We start from the raw sequence: 26,472 nt of genomic DNA, 5'->3' as shown, positions 1-26,472 counted from the left end.
TAAAGCAGTAAATACAGCCCTGGATTGTGATCAGTACAACCTCAGTAAGTTTGTTCATTAAACACATCTATACAGAGACTCAATCACGAGGTCAAGCAGAAACAACATAAGAATATCTGCTGATTACTAAAGGAGTAAAAATTCAGCTGTTCTCCTGAAATCTTCCAACCTGAGGACTACTTTCCTAAACTTGCAGTAGGCAAGCACTGAAATACTGAAATAACAACGTTTTTTAAGAATAAATTCAGCTGTTCAAAAGTCAATTAATATCACAATTTCATCAACATGTAACATAAAATTCCTCTCTTAACCAATTTGAAAAATATCTACAGGACACTTACGATGGTAATCCTAGAAAACAAACCAATTGCAAAGCCTGACATAAACACAGTTGTAAACTCATTGTTCCTTACTTCTATATGTACACTGTATTGTAAAGTCACTGTCTCTTCCTTGTCCAGAACCTTGCTGGTGTTTCAGTACACATGCAATCATTTACATATCTGAACTCTGTTCAGTGCTACTGCAGCCGTGAACACAGAGGATGTACAAGCCTGATACTTGATAGGGATGCCACGATACATTGATGCATCCATACTGTTTCTAAGATGATACAATTATCGGTACATTCAAAACTGTATTGATATTTGGTTTTGAAAGTATTGGTTTAAATACGTTTATGTGTCGTTTACATTTTGAAATTGTATCATACTTTTGTTAGGAGAGTTATAAATGATTATTTTTCATGCACAAAGATGGGAAATTAGAAAAAAAAAGGTTGATCTTTTCATGGACAATTATAAAATATGTAATATTAATGTTCAAAATGTAACTAAATTTACTCAATAATGCAATAATAAATAGGTATCATGATATGTATCCAATCGTGACATGGGCATCGTGATACGTATCGATTCATAAAACTTTTGTATTGTGACATCCCTAATACTTGATATGTGTCTAAATTACAACCCTTTCACATCTGCACGTCTGCTCACCACACATACAACGATACAGCCATGGTGAGTACAGGGCAGTACAGTGTTCCACAATGGACAGATACAGATGTCCACTGTCTAGCTTGGAGCATTTATCACAATAATGTCCCTCCTCTTGTAATAGTGATTGTTGGTCCACATCTGTAGCAGTGACCCCGAGATCAGAGAGGTCGAGGAATGTGCAGGGCCTCGACGGGAGGAATGAGGCTTGGTTCATGCTGACTGTGAGGGGTGGGACCCCAGTCTCCCAGTCCAAAACTGGGGTTTGTCATGCGATGTTTGAGACATCTGGACAGGTGATACATCTGGGACCTCTCCAGGTGGGACAACACCATCAACAATTGTCTGTAACAGAGGCAACAGAACACTGTCTACAGATACAAAACTCACATCCAAATTCATCATTTCCCCTGCGTTCACACGAAAACACAAAATCCTGACATTTACATTCATAATCAGACATATTCTTTAAATAATCAGTAAATAATCTATAAATACTGCATCCTAACCAGTCGAGAATCTCGAATGAGCGTGTAAAATGTGATTACTAAATACATCACCAGAACTGGATCAAAGTAAGAACATTTTTCAAGGCTTCTCTAGACAATCGAAGATGATTATAACATCAGGACTGTAAACATTTATGTATTCCTCTCACATCCTTCCTAGTGTGGGTGTACTTGGTTAATGCCACTCAGCAATATTCCAGCTATATACTGACAACCTGTGAACAATTGCGTCCGGAACACACAATCCAGTGATTGACATTGTGATGATCCAACCATCGGGGTACTACTATGAGATACAATCATAAGTCATCAAGTTGGACAACTTGATCCATTTAAACCCCGTTTGCAACTACAGGTTGATGTGCTATTGTAACCTTGAATCCCTTCTGGGTAGCATTCCAAGTACACACACAGAAGCCATTTTGGCCATCCAATCCACAAAGAAGTTGTACATGAAACTCCTGACTCTGGTACTGACCTATGAAGTGGAGGGATCACATCCTTGCTGATCAACGAACCCCTCGTGCTGACAACGTTAGAGCTCTCTGTGCAGTCACACCACATTACAACATTGTTGCCTGGCAACCGATTCTCAGCTACAAATATTCCCCCTGCCCATCCGTTGAGGAGACTGTATACCGTGACGCCTTTCCGAACCTGAAACAGCAGCAACTTCAGTGGATGAAAGGAACAGATGTGTCAGGTGACATGGGCTTTAAGATTACTACCCTTGCATTCAGACATGAGAGAGAGGTATGTATACATACATGTGTGCAGGCATGCTGACAGAATATGGACTGTCTGATACTTTTACAACCAACTTCAAACTAACATATTAAAAACAAATATCACCACAAGATAATACACACCTCCTCCTTTGTTCCCTTAGCAACAGCTAGTTGGATGAGGGCATCGGCAAGGACATTCTCGTACTGCCTGTTGCGGAATGTGTTGATCTGGTCGACCATGAGAGCCTTGGAACTGTGCACCGACAACACATAGCGGTGGCTCACCTTGGTCCCGGGAACTGGAACCAGGGCAGACAAAACATGAAAACATAGGATCAATCTGCATACATCAGTATGGACTTGTTAACATACTCTTTCCAGTGTCAAGTGGTCACAGTAACGTCTTGGCCTTAATCAAATATTTAACTTTATTGTCTATATGTATTATGAGCATTTCTCTTCACATGGCTGAAGGCCAGACAGAGGACCACATGGTCTCACTGCTACAACTATTGTCAATGTCCTAACCTTTCATTCAGTGACTGAAAGGCCAGACAGAGGACCACATAGTCTCACTGCTACAACTATTGTCAATGTCCTCAAGCCCAGTGACTATTCACTCAATGTCCTCACCTTTCATCCAGTGACTGAAGGCCAGACAGAGGACCACATGGTCTCACTGCTACAACTATTGTCAATGTCCTCACCTCTCATCCAGTGACTAAAGGCCAGACAGAGGACCACATACTCGCACTGCTACAACTATTGTCAATGTCCTCACCTGTCGTCCAGTGACTGAAGGCCAGACAGAGGACCACATAGTCTCACTGCTACAACTATTGTCAATGTCCTCACCTGTCGTCCAGTGACTAAAGGCCAGACAGAGGACCACATGGTCTCACTGCTACAACTACTCTCAATGTCCTCACCTGTCGTCCAGTGACTGAAGGTCAGACAGAGGACCACATACTCTCACTGCTACAACTATTGTCAATGTCCTCACCTGTCATCCAGTGACTGAAGGCCAGACAGAGGACCACATACTCTCGCTGCTACAACTATTGTCAATGTCCTCACCTGTCATCCAGTGACTGAAGGCCAGACAGAGGACCACATAGTCTCACTGCTACAACTATTGTCAATGTCCTCACCTCTCATCCAGTGACTGAAGGCCAGACAGAGGACCACATACTCGCACTGCTACAACTACTCTCAATGTCCTCACCTGTCGTCCAGTGACTGAAGGCCAGACAGAGGACCACATACTCTCCTGGTTCCAACATCAGGTTACATCCAATGAAACATCGCAGCTGTCTCTGGCTATGACCAACCAGCTTGCCCACAGAAAAGTTGGGATGTTTGGACTCTTGGAGGACCAGGATGAACAGGTCAAGAGGAGATTTTGCCGAATGGTCATTCCCTCTGAAACATTGCATGTACAAACATATATCAACTGATCAAACACAGGTTTCAAATTTCTTAATATGATAATTCAATAACTGAACATATTAATACAGCTATTGTTATAATTTTGAGTCAATCTTGTTACTGGTGACTGACCTGACTCCTTCCTGGAACAGCCCCAATTCCACCTCCGTCGTGTGGAACACTGTCAACTTCACAACACTCATGGGCTGCGACGCGTCACTGGGGAACTCCGCTGCCAGACGAGACTCGCGCCAGTTGGGACGGATCTTGCACACATCAACACTGTCAAAGTACCTGGAAACAACAGGACAAATATATATAAAACAAAGATGTAATTATACAAAATATTTCAATACCTTACCTGAAAACAAGGTATCTACTAAATACATCAACCTTATCTAACTTCAAGGCTGTTCTAATGGAGGCAGCATCCAATATTGGCCACACCATTTCAGCATATTGCATCATGAGCCTAGTGACACACTCTGACTTTCTGATCCTGTTTCAGGTGTGTCCTCACGACACAGTATGTCAGGGGTTTGCTCTCAACAGCTTCCAGGACCGCAAGGACAAGAACAGTGTAAGCATTCTTCAGCTTCCAACATTCTTAACAATAGTTGGTTGGTTGGGTTGTTGTTTAACGCCGCACTCAGCAATATTCCAGCTATATGGTGGCGGTCTGTAAATAATCGAGTCTGGACCAGACAATCCAGTGATCAACAGCATGAGCATTGATCTATGCAATTGGGATACGATGACATGTGTCAACCAAGTAAGCGAGCCTGACCACCCAATCCAGATAGTCACCTCTCACAACAAGCATAGGTTACTGAAGATCAATTCTAACCCGAATCTTCACAGGACCCCTTAACAATAACAAGTGAGGCAATAAACAGATAATCCACCACAATATGTTTTTGATATGGGAAATATCCACTAAGTCTTAGTTGATTAGGATTTGCTGAGCCCTATTTATTGCATTTATTTATTACTTATTGTATTTAATCTTTTTATTAATCATTAACACACGTTGTTTATTCTCATATTAAAAACAAGAGTCATCAGAAGATGACAAATCCCCCCGGCCCCCATAAATTTGAAAGAACAAATCAACTGACAGTTACTTAAAGTCCAACTTGATATTTTTCAACTAGGTCCAAATTGTTTCCATGTAAAGCAATAAAAATAAAAATGGCAAAAATCTGCAAACAGCAAAAGGCACCACTTCAAGATCTGTCTGATATATCTGCCAAGTTCTGTTGAATGATATTGAACGGTTTTCTGCTCCGGAATGAAGCCCACCCCTCCCTTTTGAGACTAAGTCCGAATCGTTTCCATGGAAACCACAAAAAAATAAAAACGACAAAAATCTGTAAATAGCAAAAGGCACCACTTTAGCTTATGTCTGATACATCTACCAAGTCTTGAAGAAAGATATTGATCGGTTTTCGAGTTGTGCTTTGGCAACGAAGGCCATCTCTCCCTTTTCAGACTAAGTCTGAATCGTTTCCATGGAAAAAATGTAATTTTCTGAATAAAATTGATATTTTATACTTATCCTGACTCATGCTCTTTTGCTTGTCTTCTTCTTCTTGCGAACATAGTGGAACACTTGTATCTCCCTAATTGAAGCTCCCTTCAATGTAAAATCACTAATTAGTACTCACCAAGAGTTGCCTCCCTCTTCCAAAATGCGCGGGAAAGGAGGCGCCACCTCTTCCCTCATGCTTCACTCTCTCCTGTTTTAATGAGCCCAACACTTGAATTTACAGGGAAATCCAAAGTGTTATGTGGGGAGGATGGGAGGGCTTACCTCATGAGTCAGGATAAGTATAAAATATCAATTTTATTCAGAAAATTACATATTTATCCGGTCTTATGCTCTTTTGCTTGCAGAATCCTACGGAAACGGACGTGGGAAACAGAATACTTTGGATTTAAATAATTAGTGATTTATATATATATATGTAATAACCCCCTACGGGAACTTCATAATGGCACTGTAATTAAGATAATTCCTGCTGCTATAAAACATAAGTTCTACCAGCTGCCATAGATGGGGGAACTACAATAATTAGAAACTATGAAAATAGTAATAATGATATAAAATGCGACCCCAAAGTGGAGAAGCGACCCAATGTACATTTAACATCAGTACTGGGCTTAAGATTAATGTAGACTTAAGATATGTATATAAATAGCACAAAACTCCGTAGAGTTATAAGCTAGATGATACTGGTATGATATATACATAATAATCTCGTGAGACTATGTCTCATCGTCTACGAGGGACTGTCAACTGCTGTGCAAGGACCATGGGACCGAAATGGTGAATACCTGAGACGTCTTCGGTGGTGATATCTCTCAGATAGTGGTTAGCAAACACCATGTCGGATTTCCAAAAGCAGCCCTCCATAATGGTATTCAACGAGCAATTTCCGTGTAGAGCGAGTGTGGAAGCCAGTGCTCTGATTTCATGGGGATTAGATGCTCTTGGAGGGTCGAGTCCTGCAGCCTTGTAGGCGCGAAGTATGACAGTTCTGATCCATATCGATATGGTGGTACGAGAGACTTCGGTCTGAGTCGCTGTCGATAGAGGGATGAATAACCGCTTGAGTTGTCGTCGCTTTGTTTTGGATCGTTGTAGATAGATTTTGAGTGCTCTCACTGGGCATAAAGATAGGTCAAGCGTATCTTGAGGTCCGAGAATTGAGGAAAGTGCAGGGACATGGAATAATCTGTCTGGTTGACCTGGCAATTGATTCTTGGCGATAAAGTCCCATCGCAGTCCCATATGCACTATGTTTTGATTGTCGTCGAAATGTATTCTCTCATAATCTAGTGCGTGAATTTCTGACATCCTGGCTGCCGTTGCTAGGGATAACAGTGAAATGTTTTCTGTGACAGAAATTCAAAGGATGTTGATTCCAGTGGTTCATAGGCCTCACTTGTGAGGTGTTGGAGCACTATATTTAGATCCCATGCTGGAGCGCGAAATCTCTGTTTCTGATCCTCCAATCGGAATGAACGTAGTAAGGCCAGTAACTCTGGCGTTTTCGTTAGCTTGATACCCGTTCTCATAGTTATCACTGAACTTAGAGCTGCGAGATATGTTGACAATGTCGAGCCTTTTGAAGTTTAGTTTGTCGTAGGTAACACAGATAGTCAGCCACTTGTGGATGTGTAGCATTTCTCGCTGTAAATCCCTTTTTAGCAGCGTATGTTTCAAAACTGTGCCACTTGTCGTCATACAAGTAGCTCGTAGAATTGCTTAAAGCAAGGGTGACTGCTTTCGCCGCTCTGGCTGAATAACCTCTCTTGTTTAGACACACTTTAATACAGTCCATACGTGAAGTTGGAATGCTTCTGGGTTTCCGTGCGCTTGTTTGGTGTGAGGATGTACTAGTAGATTCGAGCGCTTTGGTAGTTGTAGTGTTGGTTGTCCGATTTCTTGAATTAGAATGGGAAAGGTTGGAGGCTCTGCGTTTGTCTGATTTTCTGTAACACCTTTGGAATTAGCGCTGGCGGCGGAAACGCGTACGCGTTGAGGCCTTCCCAGGATATGCTTAGTGCGTCCGTTGCCCACGCTTGTGGATCCGGGACTGGTGATACGAATGTTGTTAGCTGATTGTTGAAGCGAGTGGCGAATAGGTCTACTAGTGGAGCTCCTATTTCCTTGATAATCTGTGCAAAGATTTCTGTATGGAGCATCCATTCTGTCGGTGACGGTAGATGTGGCCGAGAGAGTGCGTCTGCTAGTACATTCTTGGCTCCAGGAATGTGACATGCTCTGACATGTATGTTGAGATAGTCGATTAGATCGAACAGTTGAAAGCATAGAGTCAATAGGTTCAATGATCTCGTTGAGCCTTGTTTGTTTACATAAAACTCCACTGTTGAGTTGTCGGTGTGAATCATCAGATGCGCATTCTGTAGAATGGTGCTCCAATGTAGTAGGGCATTGATTACTGCTTTCATTTCTAGCATGTTTATGTGCGAGATGAGCTCTCCAACCTTGGAGCGACACGCCTACATAGAGATGGGTTTTGAATTCCGGCTCTGTTAAATAGATGCCTTCGCAGACATTCGACCTCCTGGTCCACCATAGTAGATGAGGTCTGATGTGTTTCGGTAGACTGAATGGTTGTAGGTCGTCGAGATGAGCGTTGATGAGGACCTGTAACGGACATAACTGTAGTCTGCCTGTCATGTCTTGGGCTGACGTGAGGAGACCCAACAGACTCTGCCATTGTCGTAGTGGTAGCGGGAGAGAGTAAGGCTTGTGGGATGGTCTGTTGGATCTTGAGCCATCGGTCCTCTGGTACGACAATACGGTTCAGTGTCGTGATAAATCGAATGCCTAGAAATTGCAGATCTTGCGTAGGTTCTAGGTCCGACTTGAGTAGATTTACTAACCATCCTAGCTGTGTTAGTAGCTTGATGATGAAGTTTAACTGTAGTTTGAGACGCTGTAGATCTTGATCTTCTTGAATCCCGTCGTCGAGGTAGAACGCACTGCGTAGCCCTAGACGCTGTAGGTAAGTGACGATAGGTTTCGTTACTCTTGTGAATAACCAGGGGGCCGATGATATTCCAAATGGGAGTACTCTCCATTGATAATGCAGCCCGTCTAGTGTAAACCGTAGGTATTTCCTGGATTCGGGATGTATCGGGATATGTAGATAAGCATCCTGCAGATCTATACTGGCCATGTAGTCCATGGGACGAATTAGGTGCCGTAGTTGAGGTAGATGTATCATGCAAAACGTTGGCGGTTTGCGTAGATAATCTCTGTTGAACGTGCTCATGTTGTAAATGAGTCTGAACTTTTCCTTGGAGTTTTTCTTGGGCACTAGGAAAACTGGGGAGTAGAAGCCTGGTTCGTTGTTTACTTGATACAGTACTTCTATGGCCTGCTTGGTTAGGAGAGATGAAACAGCCTCTCTTAACTTTGGTAGTTGTTGCGCCTGGAAGTCGAACTTGTGAGGGTTGACTGTAAGCGGAGGCGTGGCCTGTAGTTGGATTCGATATCCGTGTTGAAGGATGTTGGAGACATATGGGTCTTGAAGAATTCCCCAGTTCTCCCAGTGCAGTTGAAGGCGTCCACCCACTTGTGATGGTTGTACTGGAACGGCTGGGGGTGGAAGACTCCAGTCGTTCCGAACCCGTCTTTCATCGTTTATAGTTGCGGGAGCCTCTGGGTGCCCTGCCTCTTCCAGATCCTCCTCTGTAGTTGCCATATGGGCGACGAAAAGAATCTTTTCCTCTTGAACTGGCCATCTTCCTGTCCCGTGCTTTCTGTAAGCCAGTAAACTTTGATCTTCCTGAATATCTCTGTGATGTCTGCCTGATGACGCTAGCTAGCGTGTCCATCAACTTTATCATAAGGACTTCCCTTGAATCCTTGGTGACTTCTTTAGAGACTTTATCTATTCCTCCATCGAAGATAGATGGCGTAGACCACGGGGCTGTGTAGTGTGGAGATGTAAACTGTTCACCCCAACTACAGGAAGCGAGGAGACCTTGACGACGAGCCAGAGTTAGCGCTGCGGAGACTGATGTAAGATGATCCGTTAGAAACTGCTGGTCCTTCTTCTGCATAAGGAGGGCCGAGTATATCATTCTGTCATCTTCTGATGTAGAATCTCGAAATCTGGTGATGAGAGTTTCATTAATCGTTCTTGATCTGTTAAGGCCGAAGAACATTCTCCTTGTCATGGTTTCGATCTGAACCAGCTTGTGGTCGTCTATCTTGTAGGCCTTATTCTTGGCATCGTTGATTACTTTGAAGTTATCGTCGATTTCTTGTGCCTTGAAAAATGGGTCCATATTATGGGTTGAGAACTTTTTTGGCGTTGAACTGTGGTAAGTGCGGCGCCTGGGCTTTAGTGGCTTTATGGAAGGCTGTGTCCAGATTCTGGGGGACCGCTGCTATCGGGTCGATCGGAGGTAGAGTGATGGTGTCTGCATCATCCTCCCTCATGAGGTAAGTGTGGGCTAGGTTACCGTTCTTGGAAGGTGAAGATAGGTCCAGGTTGTTAACCATCCAGTAGCGTATTTCTGCGTCGGAGAATATGATGCTTCCATCATCTTCTGTAACGGGATCGCTAATAAGAGGTTGATGCTCTTCCGATGGTGACTGAGGTGGAGACCTGTATACTTTTACCGCTGTGCAGGGTGACGTCAACGGAGACCTGTCTGGGGACTTCCGTGAAGACTTGTGAGGCGAACGGTGTGGAGAACGGCGAGGAGATCGTCGTGGAGAACGGCCTGACGAGATGCGTCTATATGGTGACCTTCGCGGAGATCTATGTGGAGAACGTTGATAGCTTCGCGAAGCTCTTGGGGAATCCCTCAATGACCTTCTAGACGAAGATGACTTGGAGCCTGTAACTGGTGCCCTTCGCGAAGACCTTCGCGAAGCTTCATCTGAGTCTGGTCCTGGGGAGTGACGACTTGACCTTCGCGAAGGCTGGGGGTCCGAGTCAGAGTCCGGGGATGAGAGGATCTTCCTTCGCGAACCTCTTCGTGAGTGTTGATCATCGGAGTCCCGAGGTAGGTGACGATCTAGATGTCCTTTGCGAAGGCCTTCGCGAACGCTGAACATCTGGGTCCTTCGCAGAGGTGGGCTGTGTCGTCCTTCGCGCAGGTGGCTTCCCAAGCGATGACTTGGTAGCGGCCGCTACGTTGACAGGGGGTCCCTCTGGGGTGACGTCTACGTTGGAGCCTTCGTGAAGGCTCAGGCTCTGGCTGGTTGTCTCTCCAGTCCATAGCGATCTTCCATCATCTTCATAATCTGAAGAACCAGGTCGTCTGGGACGGTCTGCGAAGATGTAGTTGGTGCCCTCTCTGCGTTGGTAGTGACGGGACCCTCAGGAAGATCGTCAGACATCAGCGTTGGTACATCAGGCTGCGTGTAGATCTGCGCTGACGTCACTGTTGCCGACACCCGGTCGTTTCTTGTGGCGTAGATCAGGTATGATGATCGGCTGATCATCATACAGGCCCAGTTCTGCGGCGGGAACAATCTCGGCTGAGAAGGTTCTAGTAGACTTCATCGATTTCCCCTTGGAGGTAGACGCTGCTCTGGGGGTACGGAGTCTGCATTGAGTTGATGTAGAAGCCCTCTTAGTCTTTGGCTGCGACGACGGGATGTCTGGGGATGCAGGACGCTTCTTGGAGACGGCGGACTGCGTCCCACGCCCCTCCTCCGAGGGTAACTGTAGCGGAACACCAGACGGGAGGGGGTCGTCCGACAGCAGTTGACTGGCGAGGGGTTCCGATGTATCAGCCATGGCTAAACTCTGTTTAAGTGACCTATCTGCTGCGCGTCTCAAGACGCAAAGATAATATTTGTTAAAAGCAGAATTAGACAAATCATTACAGTAACTGCAACGTGAAGAAAATGCACATGGTGCAGTACAGCTAGGGCATATTAAATGCGGATCAGCAGCAGAAAAAACGTAACCTACAAACAGTACAGATTTTCATCAACGTAAACTGCTGAACAATCACGGTGTCCCGTGAATAAACAGCAGAAATATGAATAAATATCAATACATAATTGTTGAAGGATACTAGCTAAACCTCTATTGATGACTATAAGAGGTAACTAACTAAGAATAATCAAAGGATATAGTGTGTAGGGAGACACAGGCTCTCACATCCTGCTCACTGGGCGAAGAATGAGAGAGTGAAGCATGAGGGAAGAGGTGGCGCCTCCTTTCCCGCGCATTTTGGAAGAGGGAGGCAACTCTTGGTGAGTACTAATTAGTGATTTTACATTGAAGGGAGCTTCAATTAGGGAGATACAAGTGTTCCACTATGTTCGCAAGAAGAAGAAGACAAGCAAAAGAGCATGAGTCAGGATAAGGAAAAATATAAAGATGCCAAAAATCTGCAAATAGCAAAAGGCACCACTTAGGGATCTGCCTCACATATCTGCCAAGTTTTGCTGAAAGATATTAAGAGGTTTTCGAGTTGTGCTACGGAAACGAAGCCCACCCCTCCCTTTTGAGAGTCTGAATCGTTTCCATGGACACCGAGAAAATAATACCTCACACACAAATCTGCAAATAGCAAAAGGCACCACGTTAGGTTCTGTTTGATATAACTACCAAGTTTTGTTGAAAAATAAACGGTTTTGAGTTGTGCTCCGGAAACGAAACCAATCCCTCCTCCTTTTTGAGACTAAGTCCGAAACGTTTCCATGGAAACCATGAAAAATAAATGACAAAAATCTGTAAATAACACAATAGTCATCAGAAGATGACATATCCCCCCAGGCCCCACATATTTGAAAGAACAAATCATCTGACAGTGAGCTTGACTTTTTTTTAAACTAAGTCCAAATCGTTTCCATGGAAATCATGAGAATAATAATGCCAAATATCTGTAAATAGCAAAAGGCACCATTTCAAAATTTGCCTAATATATCTGTCAAGTTCTGTTGAAAGATACTGAACGGTTTTCTAGTTGTGCACCGGAAACAAAACCCACCCCTCCCTTTTGAGACTAAGTCCGAATCTTTTTCATGGAAACCGGGAAAAATAAAAATGCCAAAAATCTGTAAATAGCAAAAGGCATCACTTAAGGTTCTGTTTAATATATCTATTAAGTTCTGTTGAAAAATATCGAACGGTTTTTGAGTTATGGAAACAAAATGACTACAGACGGACGGACGGACAAACGGACGGACGGACGAGTTGTGCTCCGGAAACTAAGGGCACCCCTCCTTTTGAGACTAAGTTATAAATAGCAAAAGGCACATCCAAGTTTTGTTGAAACATATTGAACGGTTTTGGAGTTATGCTCCGGAAACAAAAAGATTACGGATGGACGGAACGGATGGACGAGGCGTCGACTATATCCATATCGCATTACATGCCGGGGGGATAAAAAGGAGTGATGAATTCTATTTATCATGTTCACATTACTGTTTCCCTTAAAAGATACCTTAATGAACGATTGCTATGTCAGAATGAAACCTGTTAGACTCTGAGCTGTCCATACCTGAGTAGATCTTCAAACGACATCCAGAAGACTCCCTCCGTTTCACCATGGACCATCAGCTCCTGACGGACCGAGCTGCCGATTGTGTTCCATTTGGGTGAGCTGTCCGACCAGTCCCCCTTCCACGAAAACCGACCCCAGGGGTTCCGAAGCCGAATCAGCCTATCAGCAAAAGAGTTTATTGTAGTTGAAAGTTTGGACACAAGATGCTTAAGTTGATACTGTACTGGGCACTGACAACATAAAACAAATGTTTGACAGACCATTTCATTTTCAGGGGACAGGACAATATTTGTAGTAAGCAATACAATTTGTTTTCAACTAAATTAAAGAGGCAGACACACATAATTTCCAAGAACCACCCATTTGACCAGTGAATGTTATTCTGGGTTAAAATCTGGAGACAAGTGGTTTGAAGATCTGATTTCACTTGGGGTCCTACAAAGACGAATTTCCCACCCTTCCAAGAATGTCACAGGTATATCTGCTCTCTTTGTACTGTGTTTATGATGTTATTCTCAGTCTCTCCCAAAGTAGTAATAATTCCAGGACAAAAACATATTAGTGGTTGAGGTTTGTAAACTCTTGCATGTACAGTGACAACGGCAGCATACGCTACTGGAGTAATCATGCCCAGGGAATGGCCACACTCGAGTAATGAACTCACTTATTTTCCTTGACCACCTTCACGTCCAGTATGGAGTAAGCATGTCTGGGGCGGAGGCCCTTGTTCTCGTACTCCGCATGATCTATTTTCATGTTCCCTCCCCCACACGATGCACCCATCAAGAATCTGAAATGTACATGAAGGTGAAGGTCACAAGACAACCACAGATAACCTTCAGATATATTACATGCCTTCCCCACGCTCTTAGAACTGCACCATCATACTCAGCATTCAGATCAAATCTGAAAACTTATCTGTTTCAAAAAGCCTACCCTACATGCTGAAGTGTATGAAATGAACTTATTTCAATCCTGTGCTGTGTACTTTGAACATTGGGTGCTTCGAGCATGCATTATGCGTGGAGAAATGCGCATTACAAATGGACTATTATTATTATTATTATTATTATTATATCATACAGTTTACAGAAGCACTGATACCTGAAGCACTGATACTTGTTTTGAATGCAAAGCAGTAGTTTATCACACACAATTAGGCATCACAACGATGTTTAGAGCAGAGTGAAAGTAGTAGTAGAAGACCTCATCTTCAAAATGTTTAGATCGTAATACGATGTACAAGTGTATCAGTTTGATTCCTCACACCAACTCAATCAAACTCATGACAAAAAAAAAATACCCTAGATCTCGACAGCTCAGCAGTTTAGCCCAGATGAGGTCCGGTTCAACCAGCTTGTTCCGTATTGGGTTTGCTGAAACATGAATGACAATGAATGACAACAGATTTGTTTAGCACCTAATATCCAAGTTATTGCCTGCTCAGTGGCGCTTGACATACAACACTTTAACATCAGGCTCATACCACAGAGACAGTAGGCAGCATTAAGACAAATTTACTGAGAGACTCCAATACCAGCCTGTTTAACCCTACCAGGAGTAGCAGAAACTGAGCAACTCAGCTACTGAGCAACTGCTACTCATGCGGCAGACATACTAGGTGCCCTTAGAAGAAATATGTAATTTTTTAAGTAAAATTGATATTTAATACTTATCCTAACTCATGATAAATTGCTTATCTCCTTCTATGCGAATGTTAGTGGAACACTTGAATCCTTTGTAGTTCCCTAAAGCGGACATAAAAGTTCACTCAGCCATGAGTTACCTCCCTTTTCCCGCACAAACAGTCATGTGACCAGCCATACTTGCCACTCTCACCTGAATATAGCCCATGCACTTGGATCTACTGTGAAATCCGAAGTGTCTTTAGCAGGAAGGTTGGGAGGGCTTGACCTCATGAGTCAGGATAAGTGTAAAATTATCAATTTTACTTTAAAAATTACATATTTTTCCTTACCTGACTCATGATCTTTTGCTTATAGAATCGGACGGATTGGTGGTGGGTCAAGCCACTTCATGGATTAATCAGCTGTCCTTAGATACATCCTGTATCCCCCCCCATGGGAACTGTGAAACGGCATTTCCTAGATCCTATTCTTCCAACATCCGTTATAACTCCGGGGGACCACAATCTTATCCTACTTCTCTCTCAGACAAGTGAATCTTCTAGATTCATGTGGATTTTAGATATACTAGTATCTTATTTTCACTAGTTATCTATAACAACCCATAGATTATGATAAGATCGTTATCATAAATGAGTTGCGACCCCTTAACGTACAGGTAAGATCGTTACCCATACAGAGTCTTAATCAATCATGCTAGACTAGTCTAGACTGTGCGCATGGACTTTCAAACTAATACTTTTTCCTAGTAAAAGTTATCAACAAGTCAACGTGATAAAGGGTGAGATTTCCAACTCAGCCTTTGTGGAACTGTTAGTTGTGCTACAACAAGTGGCCAAACTGGTGAATGCCTGGAGACGTCTTCAGTGGCTATGTCTCTGAGGTAGTGGTTGGCAAACACCGTATCCGACTTCCAAAAGCAGCCCTCCATTATTGATGATATTGAGGAATTTCCTTGCAGAGCGAGTGTTGACACCAGTGCTCTGACTTCGTGTGGGTTGGAAGTTCTTGGAGGCTCTAATCCTGCTGCTTTATAGGCTCGTAGTATAACGGCTCTAATCCAAAATGATATTGTCGTTCTTGAGACCTCCACCAATGTCTCCGTCGACAAGGGGATGAAAAGGCGCTTGAATTTTCTTCTCCTTGTTTTAGTCTTTTGAAGATATATCTTCAAGGCTCTGACAGGACACAAGGATAAGTCCTGGGTGTCCTCTGGACCGAGGATCATAGATAGCGCTGGTACATGGAACTGTCTATCTGGTTGACCATACAAGCTTCATCAATCTCCCCTCCGAAGATAGTAGGCGCCGCCCAAGGAGCTCTTAGTAGCGGTTGGGTAAATCTGTCACTCCAGGAACAAGATGCTAGTAGACCCTGTCCCCGTAATAAGGTGAGACCCACCGACATGAAGTGATCCGAAATGAAGTGTTGGTCCTTTTTCTGAGGAAGTAGAGCTGATAGTATCAACCTATCCTCTTCCGACTTAGGGTTCTTGAATCAATTCGTTATCAATGCCTCATTGATCGCTCTAGACCTTGCTAACCCAAAGAAAGTTCTCGGTGTCAAGTTGAGCCAACTTTTTATCCTCCACCTTATAGGTTTTGTTCCGTGAGTCATTAACCAACTTCATGTTGACATCTAAGTCCGGCGCTCTCATGAAGGGAACCATATGATGTAGAGGAAACCTCCTCGCGTTGAATGATGGTAGATGTTGATTCTGATAACGTGTTGCTTTCTCAAAAGCTGTGCGTAGGTTCGTAGCCACCTTGGATATCGGTTCAATTGGTGGAATCGTAAGAGAGTCGAAGTCGTCCTTCCACATCGCATATGTGCATGTTTCATCCAATTCCTTGGAGAGGGACTCTAAGTCCAATCCATTAGCTATCCAAGATGTGACCTCCGCTTCTGAGAAGACATAGTCACCCTGTTCATCAGATAGTTCTTGGTCAGTTGAACTATGTCTTCGCGAACCCTCCTTTTCCGAACCTTCCTTTCGCGAACCTACAAATAATTTCTTCAAAATATGTACATATAATGCAAGCTAGTTATAACCGAAAACCATACACAGCGTAATTTGGATAAAAGGATCTTGATGTAAAGGATATAATGCCGTATACGGGACTCCAATGAAGGATGAAGGAGAGAGTGCCAAGTATGGCTGGTCACATGACCGCTATCACGGGAAAAGGGAGGTAACCGTGGGTGAGTGAACTTTGATGTCCGCTTTAGGGAACTACAAGGGATTCAAGTGTTCCACTAACATTCTCATAGAAGGAGATAAGCAAAAGATCATGAGTCAGGATAAGGAAAAATTAAGAAATTACTACTCACGTTGCAGACATATACTCTCGCAAGGTGCCCCTGTGAGTGTGGCTAGTCCCTCGATACATTTCCCTGCCACCATGGCCTCATAGCTGCCATGCAACTTCGCCATTGCCTTCTCGATTAGAGGAACCCAGAGTTGTCTTCTCTTGGCCTGAAAATCACAAGTTGGAGGGCTGGGTGAAATTTACACAAAATAGATTTTGATTATATTGATAAATAATGGCTGTCTGTTATTTCTAAATAGTACAGATTAGTAGTGATTGGGTAGAGGTACTTTTTCAGTACATATTTCAGTAATATCCCTGCATGTCAGTTTTAAGTTTATAAAAGTCCTCAGCAATTCTGTGAAATATGGAGCTGACAGCTCACCAGGGCTTTTGATCAGCGCTAAACAAAACTTCGAAACAAAGTGCCCAAAAAGTATTTTCAGCTCTTTCATGCCACTCTCATGTGTGCAACTGGAACAGAAGTAACTGTTGGGTGCAGAAGGCTTACCTGAGAGAATATAAGCATTCCGTGCATATTGCAGGGTAGCAAATCATCAATGAGCACAATCTGCCAGGTCCCATCTTTACACAGGCGCACTTGATATGCTCCCTCCTCACAGTATTTCTTTGTCAGAATTATCTTCTCCACAAGCTCAGGTCTCTCAGCCAGCACAGCCAGGGAACTTAAAAACCTGAAAATATTTGGATCATCTTTCAAATTATAGCCAAATTTGACATGCTCACATGTGGACTGGCTTTTGACTGCTGCTCAACAGTAATGGCGTCTTCCCAATCGGTCGGTTTTGTTTCAGTATTCCAGTTATATCATGACAGATCAAGAATGAATACAAATAACCACAGATTCGGATGTGTGATCATTCAATTCTCTCTACACTTATATTAGTCATAACCTTCTCGATGCTTTCCAGATATGGAAATTGTCACAGGACCTGTACGCACCAGCAATTTCCCAGAATTCCCTGAGAGATATCCTCAGGCATCGGAGTCCTATAAACCACCCAGGGCTGTTTCATCTCAGCTCGGCTAGATGGTGCAATCTTGTCTGGCCGCAGCCACTGAATCTCCATATTAGCAAAAGGTTTGGGGGGTTCAATATACAGAGACTTTGGGGCAGGCAGAAAGGAGTCATCAACGAATGGCGTCTTGTTCTGAAACAAGCACATGGACATCAACATCAGTGATATTCTTCGCATGAAGGAGGATAGTGATCAAGTTAAAATTGGTGTAAACAATGCTGACCTGAACATGTCATCATGGAATGTGGGGCTACACCTGGAGTGTTGGGTTACAACCTTATGACTGTAACCTTCCTTACATTTCACCTGGAACCATGGCTCCATGTGGGCTCCATTCCACAGAGCGATCTTAGTACTAAGGTGATCATAACTCCCAAACATTAACACTGGCTCTTAGTAATTGTAATGTAGCAATGCTTCGTGGACTTTCATCCTGATGAAATAAGTAGAGGGTGCAGCCATTCAAGCTTTACCACTCAATAACCATTGCTACATGTATAATCTCAGGCTGTAATGATCATAACAACCTTGTGTAGAACACAATTATCATGATTAAGAGGACTGTTGCACTTCCTAGCATAAACTAAAAGAGTAAAGACTTGAAATCTGTAGGTCGTTTGGACCCTGTAATGATTGAGTGCTTTGAGTGGGACTTGAAAGCCCATGTATATTAATACACTGAAGACTTGAAATAGTTTAGCTGATGAAATCTGTGAGTGCATCTAGGCAACATAGGTCTGTTACTGTCAAGGCCTGATCGTCACGCCGAAGACCCGGGTTCGATTCCCCACATGGGCATAATGTGTGAAGCCCATTTCTGGTGTCCCCCGCCGTGATATTGCTGGAATATTGCTAAAAGCGGCTAAAACTAAACTCAGTCAGTCAGTCAGGCAAGGCCTGATGAACATGATGAAGCCTAAAGACACTTGTTCCACCTGACAGCAGCAATCAAATCTTCACTCATTTATTAACCTAATGTTATGGGCTTTTCTGAGACTTAAGAAACATTCATTGTTATCTTGCTAATCACATGAACAACTGTAAAAGAACTCACTAATTTATGATTGATGTGTGATGCAACAAGTATATCCAAATTAAATACTGCCATCCAGTATTATGATCATTTTTATTATGCATATTTATATACTTGACATACAGTGATCATACAGATTCAGTGACAAAGAGGAACCCACCTGCTTGCAGAACAGAACTATAGTTTCCCATAATTCCAGAGCTTCATGTTCTTCAGATTTCCTCATTTCTTCCATCAAGGAGCTTTCCTGTCTCGTTAGTGTTCCGGGGCCAGCAGGAACAAGAGCCTTAGAACGTTTATTTCTCGCCGACTTACACATATTACACTTCACAGCAGCAGCAGTGTTTCGATATGTGCACATGGAACATTGCCAGTTTGTGGGAGTCGATCCTGACCCTACCCCAACTTCACGTCTGCCCGACCCAGGTTCATGCCGAGCATGTCCACAAGCCCCACACTCGGCCAGCTCATTGCTGTTCAGTAGAGTACACTGCAGACACTGCCATTTAGACTTACTGTTCTGTGCAGCAGTCTTGGCACAACCACACATAAAACACAGATGATGCTGGTCTGTATTGTCATACGTACACCTCATACAAGACCACACCTCCGTGCCTAAACTCGGAGATGGCCCTGGCTCTGGTGAGAGAGGTCCACGGGGAGATCGGTGGAAATATCTCACTGAATCTTGTTTAAATTCTATAGGAGTCTTTGGAGCTGTGTCAGTTTGATCTCTTGGGCAGCTGCAATGATCACACTGTTTGGCCCAGGAAGGGTTGCATGAAAAGCTGCATCGTCTGCAAGTCCAATCACTATCAGCATCAAGCTGTCCACTTGTAGAGGGTTTCAGGACCTGTTTAGATCCGCTTGGCTTGGGGGTAGTTGTTGCTGCTGCAGTCTTATTAATCGCCTTCATTACTTCCTCACCATCTGGCTCGCCTCGAGGAGCAGACGGCACAAAGTCTGTCAAGTCAATGACATCTGGGACTGAGGTCGGGACTCTAGATACACGTGGAGCTCCACACATGCTACATCTTTTATCAGGAGCACTGTTCAACAGTGTGCACTTACTACAACTCCACTCCTTGTCACCATTTTGTTTGCCACCAGATGCTCCATTTACCTGAGACTGATTTTCTTCACCAACCAAAATGCTTTCTCTCTCCTGATTTTGGATGTCAAGCTTCATTTTGGGTCTTGTAACAGGAGAGGAAACAGACCCTGTTGATGAGCTTGTAGACTTTTTTCCATCCTTTGAATTATTCTGTTTCAAAGGTTTTTTCCCCTTGGCTGTCTGTTCCCCATCTTCAAAGACATCATCTGAAGTTGAGGATATTCTTGAGTCTTTCTTCTTGCTTGATGTGGCCACTCCATTTAACTTTGATTTTTCTGTTGGTTGGTCTTCCCCATTGGTAGAGTTTGAAAATGATGTCCCACAAGCTGAACACTCAATAGTGTTTATATCATTGATGAGAGTACAAGTGTCACACTTCCAGTCTTGGAGGGTCTCATAGTCCATAGGTTCTCCCATGCTTGAATAACTCCAACAGCAGTGCTACTTCAACTATAATAAACACCCATTCTGACCTTTTTGAAACAGGGAACATCAATTCTGGAAAAGCAATAACCATATTTTTAGTGAGTGAGTTTTTGAGATCATGTGTCAGATTAATGAAGTGAGTGAGTGAGTGAGTTTAGTTTTACGCCGCTCTCAGCAATATTGCAGCTATATGGCAGCGGTCTGTAAATAATCAAGTCTGGACCAGGCACTCCAATGATCAACAGCATGAGCATCGATCTACGCAAGTGGGATATGATGACATGTGTCAACCAAGTCAACGAACCTGACCACCCAATCCCGGTAGTCGCCTTTTATGACAAGCATGGGTTACTGAAGATCAATTCTAACCTGGATCTTCACAGGTACAGATTAATTAATGAAGGAAAAGGTGAGGTTCAAATAAACATTCTGAACAACATTGCGGGACTTTTTCAGGTGTCAGCTAATGGAAGAAAAATACACAAGAGTGAGTGAGGAGTGAGTGAGTGAGTGAGTGAGTGAGTGAGTGAGTGAGTGAGTGAGTGAGTGAGTGAGTGAGTGAGTGAGTGAGTGAGTGAGTGAGTGAGTCTACTCTGAACCACAGATATGGGACAAACACTCATACACCCAATCAGCACAACCTGGTATTTGAGTCAATCAGTGAGTTGCCTTGAAAGTATTTCAATCAGGCTAGACTGAATAACAACAATAAAGTGACAACGCTTTTATCAAAGTACTAGTACTTGGCATGTTTAAATTTTTGCTGAAAATACTAGCTGCAAAATACTGCAATAGAAATAAAAGTTAAGTTCAGATGTATACTGAAATAAGAGCATTTACCTGAAAAGTCCCTGGACAGACCTACAGGTAAACGTAGGCCTGAGAAAGTGCAGTCATAAATTAATCCTGAGTGAGCAGTGATTGAGTAAATAACATTGTGCAATGTCAGTCAGTACACATTATACCATATCTCATGTTGGTAATGCATTGCACATTGAAGGAGATATACTGAATAAAAGCCTTTTGAAAAATGTCACACAAAGTACACATTTACACACATCCAAAAAATTTATAGCTGATTTCATTGTTATCTAAAAAGCAACAAACAGCTTCCCTGATCCTACAACCAGTGCTTTTATATTTATATAGAAATCCCAGCTTCGGATGACACTCTGACAATAGTGACATTAGTGAAGTGACACACCATTTTCTTTTATATACTGTACATTAATCTACATGACAATGAAGTGATGTTCTAATATTCTCTGTATAAACAAGGGCTAAACGTGGTATTATGTTGTGGGAGATAAAAAATTCATCAAACATAAGCACCAAGCATTATTTCTTTAGGTTTCCAAGTGCAAAGACCGATTCAGCTGGGAGGAAAGTTTGGAAACAGTGATGTCAGCATGGAGAAAAACGCAAAGTAGTTTTCTCTCTGATCACACGAGCAACTATAAAACATGTCATTAACTTAAAAAAGGACAACTTTATCTTCAACACAAGCCATCAACTAAGTATTTACAGGGCACCTCCTTATAGCATTATTACAGATGTCTGAAAACATATGATGCCCATAAACATATAAACAAGCTAGTCATATTGAAATTAGGATAATAGTAATTTGTGCTCTCTACTAGATTATGTAGACACAATTATAAATCATAATTTACCTATTTCTTGAGGTTTTGTATGAAGGTCAAAAGAAGGTTGATTGACCACACTTGTAGAATTACCAAATATATGCTGACTTATTTTCCCTTGAAAGGTAAACGTTTTCTCGGAAATTCATATGTCAAGAACTATGTCGGACAGAGCACTTTGAATGTTATCAACATTCACAAATTCCGTGTATAACTTTAATTATCTCGTTTCCGAGTGAACATTGAAAAACGCTGCCGGAATTTGACTAAAAAATACTTGAAAATAGTATTGCTTTGATCTTAAGGTGTTTTATAGTTGGTGTTAGAATTTAAGATTTTAGTATCGTGATACGTATGGTATTGCCACCATTATAGCGGGATTCGTATCGTATCGCAGCTTCAGTGCACAATACTTTGGCAATATATCGTCGTGACGAACATTTTAGTATTGTGATGTATCGTATCGCAGGTTGTATGCCAATACCAGCACTATTAAAGACACAACAATGCAAAGAAAATTTGTTATAATAATAATTATGATAATAGTAATCATTATCATTTACTAAAGCTACCAGTTTGGGAATATTTTCTTGTCCCAGTTAAAAGAATATATTTTCATTGTTATCACGTAATTTTGAGGCCACTGACATGTCACTGTGGTGGGGTGTGTGTGTGTGTGTGTTTTAAGAACGTTCAGTTTTACACATGTCTTAATAACGTGTCAAAATTGCTTGCTGTAGGCATGACCCAAGGCCTACCTACTATCTAGTCTAATGATAGATAATGTCTTAATGATAGGTAAAACAAATGAAAATTTGTTTTCAAATGAACTATGATTTCAACTACCTTAGTATATTAAAACTTAATACTATCCTAATTATTTTTATCAGAACACCTGTTTAGCTGACATTTAAGAAATTATGTCAGCTGTGCAGTCATCCGAAAAATTGACATCAGTATCATTGTTTGCAGAGTATTTAAATGAAAAATGGCAATTGGATGATATTTCTGATACCCCACCTGTCTGTCTAGCTTTGCCATCTAGAGATTCAAGATAGCCCCTTTTAGTTTGTTATCTGCAGGTTTTAAATCCTGATCAGGGGAGATAATTTGGAATAAAGTTTGTCCATGTTGTATGCATCTCCTTAAAGAACAAATAAACTTTGGTTTTTGTACTCTTTTAACTATTACACATGAAAGATTTGTGGTTAGTCTTATGCGGAACACCAATTTCATTCTTAAAAAACTTGTGGTTAATTAATACCGAGCGACTAAAAGTTGCCTGCTTCACTCTCGCCCGCCAACGAAACCACAGACAGGTTACGTAACTCTGTCGCCAGAGCACTGCAGTGACGTCATATGAGGAAGGATTTTCATTTAGTTATATAGAAGGTGTGTAGCAAGCTCGTCATTTTGATGATTTCTCGACATCAACAAAGACATGCCGAATCGTTGCGTTGTCGTCAATTGCTCCTGGTGTCACCATGCACAGATTTCCACAGGAACCCGCAGTTCGTGCTAAATGGGTTATGTTTGTGAGTGCGAAGCGAGCGTTGTGGAAGCCTGAAATGATATCTTACTTGTGTTCAGATTGCTTCACGGAAGTTAAAAAATCAAAACTACTTACTAGTTGTAGTAAAATATGTATATGATTGATGACCATAAAGATGACACAACTTGTAACATAACGATTTCTGCCTCAGAAGCAAGGTTGTGGTCGAAGTAACAATAATACTGTACGGTTAATCCTTTGAAAGAAGGACGTTGTTTTTACGCAGACACAGACACGACAGAGTGTATTCAGTATAGATTAGTAAATCTACATACATAAACACTACCCTTTGACAAATCCGCTGTGTAAGATAAAAGTAAATAATCAATCAGCGTGTTATCGGTTAATCCTTTGATCGATGTTTCTGATGTTGAGTATTTACTCCAAACACAAGAAATGCCAAATGGGAACCTTTGTCAGGTAATCTAAGTGGTGTTACCACTAATTATACCTGTTATAAATTCATTAACTGACCATCAAGTGAATGATGACAAATAACGTGTAGGTTTATCGTTTATACCCCCTAACACGGATTACAACAAGGGAATATTAATTGCTGTATTGCATGCAATTTTAGTTAAGTTAATATTTAAGTTAATTAAAGATCGAAATAAGTAGTTTTAATGATGGGGGCTTCATTTATAAAGATGCTAATTAGTGATTTATGTATTTGTACCCCCCTAGAGTATATGTGATCTTTAACATATCTGAAGTTACATGTACATTAAAAGTGTTTCTCTCTTGATGTCTTTCAGTGGCATTTAGAAGTTGTACATTGATGTCCAAGATATTTTTATGGATTAAACTTCTTTGTAATTTCTCTCTTGACGTTTCGAGACCATTCCAGGTCCCTTCATCCAGTGAACTCTCTTATTTATATATTTTTTTAAATACACCATTCAAGTATATTGTTAACCTTTGCTATATTTAGAAATGATCTTTTCAGACAACACTACAATGATTCATCCATGTTGGTGTTGGCAGCAGTTTCCGGGATCTACTGTTATGTGGGTTAATGTAAACAGATGTACTCTCTCCCTCTCTTTCTCTTTCTCTCTCAACCCAACCCATATATGAGAGCACACGCCAAGACGCACACACCACAAAGTCATGTAAAGGTGGTTCCTGCCTTTATGTGGTTTATGTTATGGTAATCAAGGCCTCACTGGTTCATTTTTCAGGAAAATAACTCTTCAGGGTGTCCAACATATACAACATGACTCTTACTACGCTCATTCCAAGCAAAGGTGCAGACTAGATTGGTCTACAAATTACATGGTCAAGCAGTCATCATTTCAAATCAAATTTACCTAGAGCACATTTAGCAGAGTTTTGCCATCTGGCTTTTGAAAAATTCTGTACGTAGTCAATGTAGCATTCATGACATAACAAGTTGTAATACACCAGTACGAAAAGTACATTTACAAAATTCAATTTTGCCTGTAAATTTGAAATAATCATTCTGAATGTGCTTTGAGGGCTATTTTTTACCATGATGATCATTTTCGTTTCCCATGCATGTTTCTGTTTGCACTTCTAACTAGACAGTGACATCAAAATATGGCTGATGTGTATGAGGTATGCTATATGCATATTGACATTTTCATGATATTTTTTCTACTTTAGACAAGACCTCTTTATATCTTACTAAATGTGAAAAATATATTCAGTACATTTGGATAATAACTTGCTGTTCAGCATGTGAAAAGTTTGGGAGAAAATCATGACCAAGGGTGCCAACAGACCAAGGATAGGGTAAATATGAAATTCAAACCTCAACCATGGATCCTCAGTACAGAATAGCCTCGACTGACAAATTGACAAACATCCTGTATAATTTATGGACATTCATCTTTTACTGAAACGATTGTAACGTGTCGGTTAGAGATTATAGTAGAGATCCTTTATTTATGTCTTGTTTCAAAATCTTACTGAAATTTCCCGAGCTCATAACGAGAAGCAACCGAATACGGGGAATACTCATTGTGTACCAATAACTATTAACCAGCATTTGTTTATGTTTATATTCTTCACAACTCACCGGAAATCAGAAACATCTGACAAAACAAACAGTAAAAATATAAGATTTCACTTTCTCCTTCGTTTGCCTTCGCTGACAGCTTTCTTGACAAGCTGGATATATTACTGAGGGCACTGCGTCGATGTACAACAACTATCGTGACAACGTCGAAAGGAAAACGAGAGAAATGGCCTAAACGTCAACAAACAACCATTTAGAATACAAAAACTTACAGAGTTCGACGGTATCCTTCACGAATTTATGTTCCGATTGCACTTATCTACCCAAAACATATACGCAATTGTAATATCGGTTGTCATTGGTTTACTACCTACATAACAGCCAATCAAATGACACATAACATATCAGGCTGATATGTATACTGTCTGCCTAAAAACTAATTTAGCATCATTTGTATTTGAGGAGACGCCTTCAATTTATCTAAAGCCGACAGCTTATACGTTTTAAGTTGATACCAAGTAAACACGCCATTATTGTTCGTCCTTGTTCGCAGTTATTCCTCTAAATATAACAAGCATGAAAGGGAGGCAGGAACAAATGTGCTGGAAATATTCTGCCATCTTCTAAATCTGCCTGGAAAAGAACGAATCTCCCTTACTTTGTTGCTCATAGTGAGTGAGTGAATTTAGTTTTGCGCCGCTGTTAGCAATATTCCAGCAATATCACGGCGGGGACACCAGAAATGGGTTCATTGTTGCTCATAAATAAAATGTATCCGTTAATGGTCTAACCTGATCTCAACATAAAAGGATAGATACATTTCTGCTAACTGCTGCCATTACAATATATATTTCTTTAAACCAGGATACTATATCATATCCTACACAATTTTGCACTTTGTGTATAAGTTAAACAATATATTATGAAATATTCATAAAAATATGTGAATTTATTAAAAGTACATATAATATATAAATGTACATTTTTTCAGTGTTTAATTCATACATCAATTCAAATAGATTCACCGTTGTTACTGGTTACTATCTTCCA

The 26,472-nt window shown here is 41.6% G+C and overlaps 1 protein-coding gene across 2 annotated transcripts; it reads right to left on the bottom strand.

Moving 5' to 3' along the window:
- Positions 1-853: 853 nt before the first annotated feature.
- On the bottom strand, positions 854-26,059 carry LOC124265032 (calpain-15-like). Of its 2 annotated transcripts, none has more exons than XM_046699824.1 (13): positions 25,483-26,059; positions 18,867-20,318; positions 17,597-17,805; positions 17,145-17,328; positions 16,656-16,800; positions 13,982-14,054; positions 13,343-13,468; positions 12,676-12,837; positions 3,796-3,957; positions 3,461-3,657; positions 2,377-2,534; positions 1,986-2,164; positions 854-1,343 (listed from the first exon to the last, which is right to left on the bottom strand). In XM_046699824.1, exons 2-13 carry the CDS (start codon positions 20,235-20,237, stop codon positions 1,160-1,162), a joined length of 3,150 nt encoding a protein of 1,049 aa, XP_046555780.1. In that variant the 5' UTR covers positions 20,238-20,318; positions 25,483-26,059; the 3' UTR covers positions 854-1,159. The 2 variants fall into 2 exon arrangements, with proteins under 2 accessions (XP_046555780.1, XP_046555772.1); XM_046699816.1 differs by having other exon boundaries at positions 25,695-26,059.
- Positions 26,060-26,472: the final 413 nt, after the last annotated feature.

This window comes from Haliotis rubra, unplaced genomic scaffold (assembly GCF_003918875.1).
Source record: "Haliotis rubra isolate DU_JTF1 unplaced genomic scaffold, ASM391887v1 Scf121, whole genome shotgun sequence".
Lineage (NCBI taxonomy): Eukaryota > Metazoa > Mollusca > Gastropoda > Lepetellida > Haliotidae > Haliotis > Haliotis rubra.
Note: the sequence above shows the minus strand (reverse complement) of the source record. Positions and strands in the feature narration are given on the sequence as shown.